Consider the following 13,519-nt stretch of genomic DNA (forward strand, 5'->3'; position numbering starts at 1 on the left):
GGATATAATAGCTGTAAACAGAACTTTTTGTCCTGCTAACGTAGTTGGGGTCCTTTGAGGCTGCCCAGTAATGGGCAAATCAACCGAACCTTTCCAGCTCCAACACTGATACTAGGAGGAGGGCAAAAGTCATCTAGCTGAAACCAACTGGTATTCCAAGAGAAAACTCTCCCATGCACGTGCCAGCAATCATAGAATGGCTTGGGTTGGAAGGACCTTAAAGATCACCCAGTACCAAACCCCTGCCACAGGCAGGGATGCCACCCCCTAGATCAGGTTGGCCAAGGCCCCATCCAACCTGGCCTTGGATGGGGACACCCACACTGGGCAACCTGTTCCAGTGCCCCTCTACCCTTACAGTGAAGAATTGCTTCCTAATGTCTAATCTAAATTTATTCTGTTAGTTTAAGACCCTTCCCCCTTGTCTTATCATTATCTACCTGAGTAAAGAGTCCTTGATCCTGTTTATGAGACCCCTTTAAGTACTGAAGTCTGATAAGCCTACACAATAACAAAGGTATAAGCAGGTTTCAAAAGGGTTTGGACATATTCCTTGCCAACAGCTCCACATACAGATTCTAAAAGGAGTAGGCAGGGATGTACCCTCTGACATGCCTAGTACACCTATCCTGGACAGCTGGGAGATGATGGACATGCTCACGCATGCTTTGCAGGATGAGCAGGTACTTTTTGCTAGTGCTAGAGACAAACTATTAGTTCTTCATCTGTATGTTATACGTTTGCCACAGCTCAACAATAGGACAGTTGGGTAGGCTGCCATTCTTGGTTCCTGGTCTGGTAACAGGCAGGCAGGAATGTGACCAAGCAGAGAGCCTAAAAAGGCTGACCTAAAAGGGTGTTACCTGGCCAGATACCCGTAAGCACTGACAATTGCACTTCAACTGCATTTCCTTCAAACAGTTATCTGGGTGACTTGGTCTTAATGGTTTACGTCCAGACTTCACTACAGTGGTGTTTTATTCTGTTTAGTCTGTTATCCTAGAATTCTGTGTATTCTGCATAAAAAGAGAGTTCTTGTTACACTCAGTTGAGAGGTACGAAAGGTAAAAAAGGTACGAGAGGTAAAAACTACTGTATTTACGAGTCTGTTGGTCTTGTTTCTAAAATATTAATGTTTTTGTTTCTCTATCTTTTGTTCTGAATTTGTGGCATAGTAACCTTTCAAGTATATATTTGGTTTTGGAAAAAATGTGTATCGCCTAAAGTCCATGTTAAGCGTTACCTAGATTGAGAGTATGTTAATGCTTTCATTTTTCAGCCTGCTTTAGAATTTTCAAAACAAAAACAGACTGGAAAGACAATTACTGAACATTTTACTTGGTAACCTGTAAGAGGTTCTATATCTTTTTTTTTTTTTTTTTTTTTTTTTGTCAAAATAGCGTCATATATTCCAAGCAGAAATCTTAATTTAAGATACACAGTAGCAACTTTTTCACTTAAGAAAGCTCTGCACTCTTATTGAACTAACTAATACAGCTATGTTGCTATTCTTCATTTTGTCACTGATTTAGTCAGTGAATGCCATGAAGCTGCGGTATGTAATATAGTTAATGCATAATATATATAGGTAATGAAAGGTCTTTGTTGTATAGTATAAGGTCACCGTCATTAATTTTCAAATTATAAAAAGGGATTTGCTGTTTTGTGATCATCATTATTGCAATATAATGTGTTGTGGATTCTGCCTGCACATAGAATGAACTGTGATCTTAATTAGAACTTTGACAAGCCTACTCCGATAAAATGATGAGATTATTCGTAATTGATGTCACAATCAATTACCAGTTAGTTCATCATGAATCTACTAACAGGTCTAGCCTTGGTGCTGGCCCCAGGATGTTGATGAGTGTGTGGCTGCCCTGTTCATGCTGTTACTGCGACAGGAGGGCAGATTTTCAGTCAACATCCTAATGACCTCTTTTGAAGTCTATTAAATTAATGACCCTGTCACATTGGTCTAACCTCTTACATCTTCATTTTGGATTTTTTGTTGCAAACCATTGTTTTTTGAGCACATGATAAAACAGATACTTTGGAGTACTCCCTCTCATCCGCCCAAATCTGGCAGTGTCTTACTAGATTCAATAAAAAATTAGTTCATTATACAGTCATGAAATATAGTATACAGAAATTAGACAATATAAGGCAAACAATGCTTAATACCATTTTATTCACTTTTCCTTTTCCATTTCAATTCAATCCTGTTTTATCATAGGTGCCTAAAGGACATGTTTGGTTAGAAGGTGATAATCTCAGGAATTCTACTGATTCCAGGTGCTATGGACCTGTTCCTTATGGACTGATAAGAGGACGCATTTGTTTTAAGGTATTTACAGTATCAAAAATATTTGCATTAATACATTTGTAATGCCTGTATGTTAGGCATTAACATTTGCTGCCTTAACTGTCTAGCCAAAGCAAAGGCGAAAGAGAGCTCAAACACATCAGACACTTCCGTAAAATGATATTTCAGCAATATTTTGGTCAATGTTTAGTGAGAATTTTTGACGCAAAAATTGTGTTTTTCTTCTTGAGAACCATGCTCTGAGCAGTCAATGCCTCTGAAAACTGAATTATTTTGCAAGCAAATCGAAATCTTATACAAACATAGACACACACACAAACTGCTGCATGAAAAATACACTGCATCCTTACTTTGGTTCTTGCTTTTGCAAAATGGTAGAAAAGGGCAGCTTCATATTTCACTGTTGTTGTAATTTGAGAAATCCAGTTCCATAGTGGAAAAAAGAAAGATGGAAGAACATGTTATTGTTCTAGGACTTGCAAACACAATTTAGACGTGGGCACTGGCCTTGCTGCTTTTTAATATGTGAAAAATCCTTAATGGTAAAGTCAAATCTGTGCTAACTGCAATTGTCCTCCACTTCTTTATTAGCATAAAACCAAAAAAGCTTTGATTAACGCTGTATTGTATAAAACTCCATGGCTCCTTCTCCTGTTTCAATAATTCTACAGCTTTACTTCATACTAAGTTACCTTTTCATATTATCTGCATTATTAATTTCATCATTTACTAAAAAGATGAAGCTAAGACAACCTCCTCTCCATAAAAAGTTTCATCTAAGAAACAAGGGAGAATGTACTACAGAGTTATGCACTAGCTTTTCAAAAGCTGAAGTGGAGACACTCAGAACAATGGAAAATGGTTTTGAAAACTGTTCTCCGTATATTGCGACACACAGCTGTACTACATGCACAAAGGAGATCAAATATACAAAACTTTGTTAAATTAGAAAGATCTGTTCATAGTTTTCAGGAACACAACTTAGGACTTTTCAAACCAACCAACCAAAGTACAAAAGCAAATCTTGCATCTCCTGACCATGATCACTAATTGCTTTCTAAACCTGAAATAATATGTCCCTCTTACCACCACTAAGTTTTGTCTGACCACTGTTATTTATTCAAAGCATTTGCTTTGAATTCTACCCTAGTGTTCACTGAGGGTTTCTTGTTCAATCTCTGTATTGTTTGCCGTACCATGTAAACCAGAGCTAAAAATGCTGATTCTGAATAGGGCTATTTCTATGATTGAAGTTTTAGCTTGGATGATTAACTGGTAGAATACAGGTGATGCTAATATCCTGACAGCCCTTTTAATTGGAATCTGGTATTAATCATAAAAATAAACAGAAACTAAAAGACCACTTCTAATTGATGTGTTAGGACCGGAAAAATGGTGTTTACTACTTTAAGGAGACTGTTAGCAAATAATGTATATATTAATAATCTAAGTATGGGGACAGCCACAATCTTTCACAGTATACCTCTGCAGCAATAGATTTGCATTCAGCTTGTACCCTACCAAGCAAGATGTTTGAAAGACTTTAATGAGGTGACTGACAGGATTGACCTCTAAGCTGTGGAAGCAATAAGCTTCTAAAAATGAATCGAATTTACACTACAGATGTTACATATTGAAGAAGTACTTTAGAACTACAGAATATTGTCTGTTTAAAAAGATGGTATGCAATCAGTTGATACTTCATCAAATTAATTCTTAAACCATATTTTATAGCAGTTATTTTATGATGATGCAAAGGCTAGAGATTATTAACATTTTAATGAGATTTATTTTATATAAAAAAATTACCTTATGTTTGTTTTTTGAGATCTCATTTTTAATGAGATATGGTACCTACAAATGCAAAAAATGACTTTATTCTTTAAAAGATTGTTTACAGTTTGAGTTGTTTTTGCTAATTCACATCAGATTACAGAATCTAGCTATTGTATGTTGCTATCAGTCATTACAATGAAAGGCTGCAGAATACAGCTCTTCTATGTGGGGGTAGTTAACTAGTAGATCACTGGCCAAGAAAACCATTTTCTAAATGTATTCTGTTAGAGGTTTGGCTTCTCCTTCATGAAAAATCTCCTACCGTCCTGAAAATCAAACCTTATATGGTTTTCTCTTACACTGGAGTTAGGAGAAGCAGACACAACAGTGCCTTTGAATCCTAAATTACACTTTTAGTAACTGATGCAAAGAACTATTGACAAGAGTGTTGTTGCCAATCTAATTCGGAAGTAAGGGATTTCAACAGAAGAGAGTATGTGTTATGTTTGTTTAGGCAATCTGTTCTTGGCAAAACATAGATAAACTTCAGAAAGAATTAACGTTTACCTGTGAAGTTCAGACCTAAAATTCTCAATGTTGTTGCACCAGTTTTTTAACCCATATGGAAGTAATGATATTTGAATACACTTCCTCCTTTTTCTCCCTGCAAGCACATCAGCTGCCACTTAGATAGCCAAAGCTCATACCATAAAAAGACCTCCGAAATATAAGAAACTGCAAATTCAGTAAAACCCCACTGAGGGGAAGACTCGCCTCTTTGATAGAACTCATGCTTCATCCTGTTCTAAGTAGGATATTCTATACATTCCCTGGACATACGCTTCATGTCAAAAATAGACCTACCGAGCAAGTATCTTCAAAAGAGCTAGTTAGCCCCATTTATGCCCCATCCATCAGATCAGATCTATGTAGGCCAGACCAAAGAGCGCAGAAGGAAACAGCCGCTAATTGGACTTGCCAGTTTGAACCAACAAGTCAGAGTCAACTTCTGTCATAACTTGAAGACTTGGGAATTATTATACAAAACGGCATGTCTTTGTTCCACATGGAACGTTTGTTTCATCTTCTTTCTAACTGTAAGTACTGTTTCTCAGATTCCCTCCTGCATGCAAACTAGATAAAACATTTTCATTCTAAATCCACCTCTAAGAATACTGTGATGAATTTGAAACTATAAAACAATAGTCAAATTCAAAATAATATTTAAAACATCTGATTACTGTCTCTGAAAGAAAGTCAAGTTGCAGGAGGTGTGATTTAAATTGCCTGAAATTACTTGTGCAAATAGCCTAAGAAACCCCCTCCTCTGGGCCCTTACTCAGACCAGCTTCCATTTCATGGAGTATTCCTATTTCCTTTTACTCCTGTTTTACTTTGAGGCCAAAGACAGACTTGACACGTACCCTGCAGCCAACATAGGCCTCTCTGCAGGACCCTGACTTCTGTAACTTTACTTTCAGCCAAGACCACAAATATTCTTCTGTTATTGTTTCATAGCACTATATTCTTCTGTGGAACTTCAAATAGCTCACTGTTAATGTGCATGTAGAAAGATAGGTGTATTTCTGTGTATCAGCAAATGTTCCTCGTGCTCTTCCTTAACTGCATGTGCAAAAAAAGGACGTGTATATTCAAAGATATTTGCTCAAGAGGTCTTTGAGTCTTTTTCAGATCCAGAGAGCTTGAGGTCCTGCAATTAACACACTCATCCTTTTGATCTTCTCAAGGGCCTAGGTACAATCCAACTGATTGCTGTAACTTACCACAGTGCTAGAAGGGGCCTGATGGACACAAGTCTAGGAAACTTCTGGCAGCACATTGTACCAGTCTAGTTCTAAGTTGATGCTGTCTCTTGCTTCTCAGTCTCCCATTCTTACTGGCCTTTGCCTCTTTTTTTTACCACTCAGGAACAGTCATGGAGATTGAAATACTGAATCTCGGCACATGCTTCCTCTTACAAGCTGAGAAAATTACTTTTTTTAATCTACACAGAAAGCAGAAAGGCTCTTTCTGTGCTGTGGATGTTCCGTAACTTCAGTGGAAGAGGAATTTGCTGTTCCTGGAAGGAGACTGCATACCTTCTATAGGATCAAATTCTAAGGAAAAATGAGCAAGATAAACATCATACTAACAGATGCTTTTGGAACAGGGTAGCATGTCATCCTCCTCTGTCTAGGTCACTTCATCTTGAGCAGGGGCTGTGAGATTTTTATAGGATTAGAGCCACTGAAGGGCATTCTTTAGCATCATCTCTTTCCCTGCTGATCCCCTTGTGCCATCCTTGAAAGAATGTGGTGAAAAGACACAGGCAGTCAAGGGAGACAGGGTGTTCTAGAATATCCTCAATTTCCTATTACTTTTTTTTTCATCTAAGACCAGCCTGCATGTAATTAGTGAATGTTCAGAGGAAAGTACTCCTGGGAGTGTTCAGTAGTATGAACAGTTATATGGTTAACTTCTGGAGAGAAAGTTCGTTCTTACTGTTGAGCATCCTTCTCTGATGCTTGTACTTGGATCATGATTTGTGCTCTTTCCCTTTATCCCATTCTCAGAGGAGCCCCCTTGGTTGAGATCCGGTGACAATGACAGGCACACTACTCCTTTATACCCATTTGCATGGTATAAGCTTACCTATAAATCCATAGCTTTTTTCCCACCACGGTTTAATGTTTGCGCTGAACTACTGTTTGTTGTATAAATCAGTGTTGTCTACAGCTGCCATAGAATTAGGATTCCTCCTCATATGTAATATATATTCATCCTAGTAAAGAAAACACATACGTTAAGAAAAGTTTCAATCCTTGTGCTATAGCCTCCCAGTCAAAAAGTTGAAAAATGCTGCAGGTTATGAAAAGCTTATAACACTAACAAATGAAAATGTTGAACTCTGGGTTGGGATTAAAATTTCCTGTTACTTTTTTTTACAGATATGGCCTCTGAATGACTTTGGATTTCTACGTGCAAGCCCCAATGGCCATAGATTTCTTGATGATTAAAAGAATGAAGTTTCTATTGCAAGCTTCCATATTATTTTATACTGAAATAAATTGAATTATTTTTGTTTAGAGTAGACACAACTATTACTTGAAAAAGATGCCTCTTTCTGAGATTACATCTACCTTGAAAGTAGGAATGATACACTGCTGTCATCATCAAAAACAACATGCTTCTTACTCTGTTTCCTCTGTATATTCACAGTAAGTGCTTGGATTTATTTGAAGTTTTGCATTTTCCTACAAAACAAAGTTTATACTGACTGATAACAAGGGATGAAGAAGGCAATGCACTCTTATCACACATCAAGAAACACACATGAGTTATATACCTACATTAATAAGTATTGTGGTACACTAGGATTGAAACAAAAAGAGTAACAACTGGCTTCAGGATCTGCTGTCCATTTTACTCAAACGTGGTTTGTAGGGCTTTCCTCAACTAGCTTGAGCCAGTATATTTCCAGCAGGGGTCCAAAGCACAAAGTCCTGGTTAGTTTTCATCTAAGGAGTGAAGACTGCATTCATTCAGATGATGGATGGAGTCAGTTCTTAAGTGTACTCCTGGTCCAAATTGAAAAGTTAATGTAGATGCACTGTATAGTCCAGTGAATGGGCAGTGTACCTGCTACTTGGTACAGTGCCTGCTAGATCTGCAACTCTGTCACCTCTTTTAAAATCCTTTAAAGATTTAAAAGGTGAGTGAAGTATTTAGCACAGAAATAGAGAATGTTCCTTTTTCCCATTAATGTGCTTTATTCCTTATTATGTTCAAAGCATTCTCATATGTATGCCTCCAGATTAAATTTTGTCACCTGAGTCTTCAAAAGGATTTAACTTAAGAGGTAGGGCCCAACCTGCAGCTGCTAGAGACTGAAAGAAGCCACTCTGCTGTTTGCTGGGAAAGGTCCTTTAGATCATGAGATATAGTCGAGTTGTACAAAACAGTGTTCTGTTCTGGTTCTTTTTAAGTAAATTGCTCTTTAGTTGAAAAAGAAGCAACCCCCCCCAAAAAAAAAACAAGCACCATGTCCTCAGAGGTACGTTAGTAAATAGGCACATTTCGTCTCTTAATGCCTGCCTGAACTTGTTCTTGCAGCATCCCCCTTTTCTTTAACATACATCTCTTAGCAGACGCTGTCCTGTTTGTCCAACGTTTTTAAAGTTTGTAACTCAACGTGCATGATGGAACAATCATTGAAGGATCTCAATAACAAGTGAACATGTGTCACAACAAACCAAAGATACGTCTTTGGTTTCACTCTCGGAGACGGCATAATTCCCACCACATCGGCATGAAAGAGTGTAACATTGTTCATCTGCCAAAAAAAAAGATGAATCAGGAATTTATTTTGGATTATTCTTCACAGAGTTGCTCTTGAAAAGAAAACAATTTGTGTATGACCTCTCACTGCTGGATTGTGAATGTCAATATCTATGCTACCTTTTGTTGTTCAAGGAATAGGTATATTCTTAAAGTTTTTTCCTGTGACTGTGAGACAATCTTAATGCCAAACAGCCAGGGTCAGTGTACTCTTTAAAAGAGAAAATAATAAAAAGGAGCACATCAGTGAAACAGACACATATTAAAAGGGTGCTACATCAGTGAATACTTTAGAATGAGACCTTGACTCTAACAAAGTACCAAAATCTTCAGAGAACAATTAAGAACAAATTGAGGAGTGTTAGTCATACAGGTATCAAACATGACTCCAGAACAAACTGCTAACTCAGAAAAGAAATATAAAACAGAAGAAACAGAAGTGGGCAGAATTTTTCCCAATTCAACAACAACAAAAAAGATTAAGAAAAAAATCAGCCATTACTCCAAAAAGCAAGTAAATAATAAAAGCTGGAGTACCGTGAAAGAGAGAAGTAACACACTGTCAGGTAGAAAAATCTGTACAAAAAAAATTAATTCTACAATCACAGAAAGAGCAAGAAGATGCATGAGATATTCTGGGAGAATCCAGAAAGGTGAATTCCCTCTACAAAGAGAGAGGTAGGTGAAAAGTGGTCCTGCAAATTCTCCATGCCCGAAGAGGAGAGAAGGACGAGGGGAAAAAAAAAAAAAAAAAAAAGGAAATGCAAAGCAAGTATCACAAAGTCAAGTCCCAATTCCAACTCAACAGTGCTATTTTCTGTAGACTTTCAGAAGATAGTATTGACTAGAACTAACAGAAATAGAAATATAGTAGGTGACCACAGAGAACAGAGCAACTAAATCTGAGGAAAATATGAATAAGGAGAGATGAAAGGTTAAAAGTAAAATCAAACAACATAATGGTAAAAGGCACAGAAAAAAAAACAGAAAGCATTTCGAATGACAATGAAAGGCACTGAGACCAAGGCAGCACTCACCTTCATTCCAGGACATATCCTCAAGATAAACCTGTGCATGTAGTGGCCACTCTTTTGTCAGATTATCTTCTATAAAGACAATGGTGACAAACGTTCAGCTCAGGTAATATACAAGTTCTTATTTCTTCCTGCTATGTTAGCACTTTTTTATACCTAGCAGTAAATCTGGTCCCTACAAGAGTCATATCTAGCCCTTACAATCAGTGAGAAAAGCAGTTCTCTAGAATTTCCATCTCTGCTGGAATATGCCACACTGTAGCAAGAAGTAAATGGTGAAGATGTATTACTGAAATAAGAGCACTACTGAAAACATTCTTTCATACATATCCCAAATGATTACATGAAATTAGGGACAAACTTTTGATGTGAATACCTTTAAAAAGCCTAGCTGTAATTACACTTCCACAAGCTGTAATTATGAGTGTATTTACCTGTACTTTCCACAGAACCAGAGAACGGTTGAGGTTGGAAAGGACTTGGCTAGGTCACCTAGCTCCCCCCGCCACAAGAAAGGCCAGCTCGCACAAGCAGGGCCAGCTACAGTAGGTTGCCCAGGACCACATCCAGTCAGGTTTTCACTATCTCTCTATGCAATCCATTCTTTTGAAAGGAGAGGCCAAATAAGAACCTCTAAATAAGCACAGAATAGATGTTAAGGTTCCCTATTAGAAGAATACTAAGATTCCTGGAAAATGACATTCCTAGCAAAAGATAAACGAGAAACACTTTTAGGGGAAGATTAGTCCTAGTGTTCTTTTTATAGTGAAGAGACTCTCAATACAGAAAGAATGTCAGTTATCATCTGCACACCTAACATCTATTGCCATTTGGTCCCCTAGATTCTTCCAACGTGGAATACAGCACGAAAATAAAAAATGTGTAATGCAATTCAAATCGTCAAATGCTAATTGTGTGATATAAATGCAAATTGGCTTTTGTAATTTATCAGCGTATTCACATTCAATGTCCACAGTTCACACCAGGTTAATGTCAGATTTTGCCCAAAGTTATAGGTGGTAATATTAAAAACAAACAAACCTTATAACTTCACCAAACTTCCCAAATGCTGCCTGATACCTGAAGTTCCAAATCCACAAATGCTGTAGTTTCTTAAAGAACCAGGAATGCCTGAAAGCTGGACTTCAGTACATACACAGAAATGTCTTTGATTTGGCAAGACTCAGTGGCTTAGTGCTTATTTCAGGTTTAAATGTGGTTGTTATCGAGAAAGTATCTCCTTCTCTACGATCAGCGAGTTTTTAAGAGAGTTTTCTTGTTTAATAACATTAAGTTTACTACAAAACACAAGTTGTCAACTGCTTTCTATGAAAAGTAAGATGGCAGTGAAAGAACTTGTTCTAGAACTACTTGTTGAGCACTTGTTGGAAAAGTCAGAGGTCCAGATTATATCTGTTTTTAGTTTCCAAGAGATTGCTCTACCCAACCACTAGATTGTAAGATATGCTAAAGGGTTTCCAGCTTCTGCTATGTGACTGGTCTTTACTCTGGACTGAAGAGGAGAAAGAAGGGGACTTCACAGCTACCTCTTCTAGCCATGATTTGAGAGGTTTTATGTGCATTTCCTTGGATACAGCATTATCCAGGTAAGAACGGTCTCCTCTTTCTCTGCAAACTGTCACTATGAAAAGAAATTGACCAGAAGAAAAAGAGCACAAAACAGAGATCACATATCTATAGTTTGGTGATTAGGGTCCAGCTCCTGCTCCCAGAATATGTATGAATTTTATTCAGTTGTCATTCAATGTAAAAATATATATATTTATATATATGTATGAAAATAAAACCTGGGAGGCAACACAACATTTTGAACACTACTATACTGACAGATATGATACTATCCAAGAAGCAGGAGTTTAATCTATTTAAGAACACAGTGCAGACAGAATTCAAATTATATCATTAGGACATTAACATGTGTAAACCTTACAGAAAAACCACAAACAATTTTGCTATAACCACAAACAACTGAATTGCTATTCTAATTGCCACTAAAACGTATACTATAGATCCTTAAGAATGAATTTCATCTAAATTAGTTTTAAAGAAGGAGATTAGAACAAATGTGCCTCTTTTACAGCAGGCCTTGTGTGAAGTGTTCTCTTTTTTTAGGAAGAAAAAAATACGAAACAGTGATCAAACTAAAGTCTACCGAGTTACCTTCCTTCCTTCAGGTTTCTCCACTGTGGTGGAAATAAACAGTACTGAAATTACGATGACAGTATGCAAAAGGCAAGCACTTCCTATTTCACTTTTTTTTTTTTTTTGTTTGAGTGCTTAGAAGAAAAAATCACAAAGGAAAATCGTCTCTTAGGTGATAGGAAGAATCAATGTTCTTAGCCTTCATTTATAGGTAGCAAAAAGTTTAATTAAAAATAAACCAGTCTGTTCTATTTGGCATTCACGAAGCAGGATCTAACCTAGAAGAAACTTCATAGGATTGGAGATAGAGGTCTAGGTCATGTCTTCCTATGACCAGATGGACCATATGCCACCATGAACTGATGAGATGCAAATTCACGTTACCATGCTTTCTGAGTAACGTTACTCATGAAGTAATGAAGAAGAAAGCTAAAGAAAAATCTGTCCTCTTTCGTATTCCAAATATAGCACAGTACAAAGCCCAGTGAACAGAATTTCAACCAAGCTTTCTATTTCATTGGTGAAATGGTAATTAAAGTTTATCAACAGAAAAAAAAATCATTGCTTATAACATTCCCTAACTGAATTGAGATGGTTATTCCAACTCTGAGTAGACTCACTGGTTATCTCAAAAGATACAAATTTTCAATTAGTACTCTCAACTTCAATAAGTCTCCAAACTTAACACATAATCCAGTAATCTCTCAGTCATTCTATTTTGCATGCTGCAATTATTTGCTTGTTTGCATCAAGCTGGAGAAACTTACTTTCTGAGTTCAATATAGCTGTTTTATTTTCTCATTCTCAGATTCAATACACCATTGAATCTAAAATACCTTAAGATAGCACAAATAGATTTGGCTTATTATTTTAACAGAGGCACATCTCAATATGGATTTGGGGGACTTACAAGCAGAACCACAAACCTAATGGTTTCACACAGTATGTTAGTTACTCTAATATATCTTGCACTCTTCCTTATTTTATCTACATTGTTATTCTGCATCTTAGAGCCATGTCTCTCTTGGTGGTGGTTCTCTGAAGTAAACCACCGTCTGATTTTCATTCCCTTGCAGGAGATGGTTGTTTAAGACTGGTATTGTTACCAGTACTGTGTTACACTTAGCAGGTTTACTTACATGCAATGCATGCTCAGTCTGTAGAATGGACTTTCTGAAACACATTTCTGAACAGATACCGAAAATGGTGAAGACCTGATTATCTATCATAACTTAAAAAAAAAAACAACAAGTATTAATTCACAAGAAGTATAGCCTGCCTGATTTTGCCATCTATTGGATTTGTCCAACAACAAGAGGTGAAAGAATTCTGCAGCTCCATTGTCTCAACTGCAGGATCTAAGAAAACACTGGCAGACTCATCAGAGAGGTTTATGAGCCTGCAATTCAAAGAGATTAAAAGGAAAAATCTACCAAGATTCTTTCAGGCTACAGAACAACATTAAATAACTATTAGCGGCATGGTTCAGTAAAGCTTTACTAGAGCCCTTGCTGGGTCATTCAGAAATTGTAAAAGGGAAAGGGTATTTAAGTTTTACTTGAGGATACAATAAATATTTCTTGGGCTATTTAAGGCTGAGTTTTAGGAAGGGGGTTGCAAAGAGTAAATGGAAATTTAACCCCTTTAACAATTTATGGTAATAGTAAAGATGGTCATAATACCATCTTATGTGTGAAAGACTCTTCTAACTATTTGTTGTATATTCTTAGGATTGATTTTAAAAGAAAAAATCATTACAAAAGTTATGGATTATCAAATGCAAATTCATCATAGTACTCAAACCCCAGATATTTAAAGAAGTTCCCTTTTTTTCCCCTAATAGCCCATTTATTTTTAAACAGTAACCGAAGTTTGAGCCTCT

General features: G+C 36.9%; 2 protein-coding genes across 4 annotated transcripts in view; one reads left to right on the forward strand and one right to left on the reverse strand.

The window, feature by feature from the left end:
- IMMP1L (inner mitochondrial membrane peptidase subunit 1) overlaps window positions 1-7,200 on the forward strand; it is a 35,485-nt gene extending 28,285 nt beyond the window's left edge. For both annotated transcript variants that reach the window (XM_035328548.1, XM_035328546.1), the window contains 2 exons: window positions 2,237-2,347; window positions 7,051-7,200. In XM_035328548.1, coding sequence (XP_035184439.1) covers window positions 2,237-2,347; window positions 7,051-7,119 — 180 coding nt within the window. In that variant the 3' untranslated portion in view covers window positions 7,120-7,200. The remainder of the gene's footprint in view (window positions 1-2,236; window positions 2,348-7,050) is intronic.
- DNAJC24 (DnaJ heat shock protein family (Hsp40) member C24) overlaps window positions 6,485-13,519 on the reverse strand; it is a 35,397-nt gene continuing 28,362 nt past the window's right edge. For both annotated transcript variants that reach the window (XM_035328549.1, XM_035328550.1), the window contains exons 4-5: window positions 9,478-9,546; window positions 6,485-8,435 (exon numbers count right to left, since the gene is read on the reverse strand). In XM_035328549.1, the coding sequence (XP_035184440.1) occupies window positions 8,311-8,435; window positions 9,478-9,546 (194 nt within the window). In that variant the 3' untranslated portion in view covers window positions 6,485-8,310. The remainder of the gene's footprint in view (window positions 8,436-9,477; window positions 9,547-13,519) is intronic.

The sequence above is a fragment of the Oxyura jamaicensis genome, chromosome 5 (genome assembly GCF_011077185.1).
Source record: "Oxyura jamaicensis isolate SHBP4307 breed ruddy duck chromosome 5, BPBGC_Ojam_1.0, whole genome shotgun sequence".
NCBI classification, from domain to species: domain Eukaryota; kingdom Metazoa; phylum Chordata; class Aves; order Anseriformes; family Anatidae; genus Oxyura; species Oxyura jamaicensis.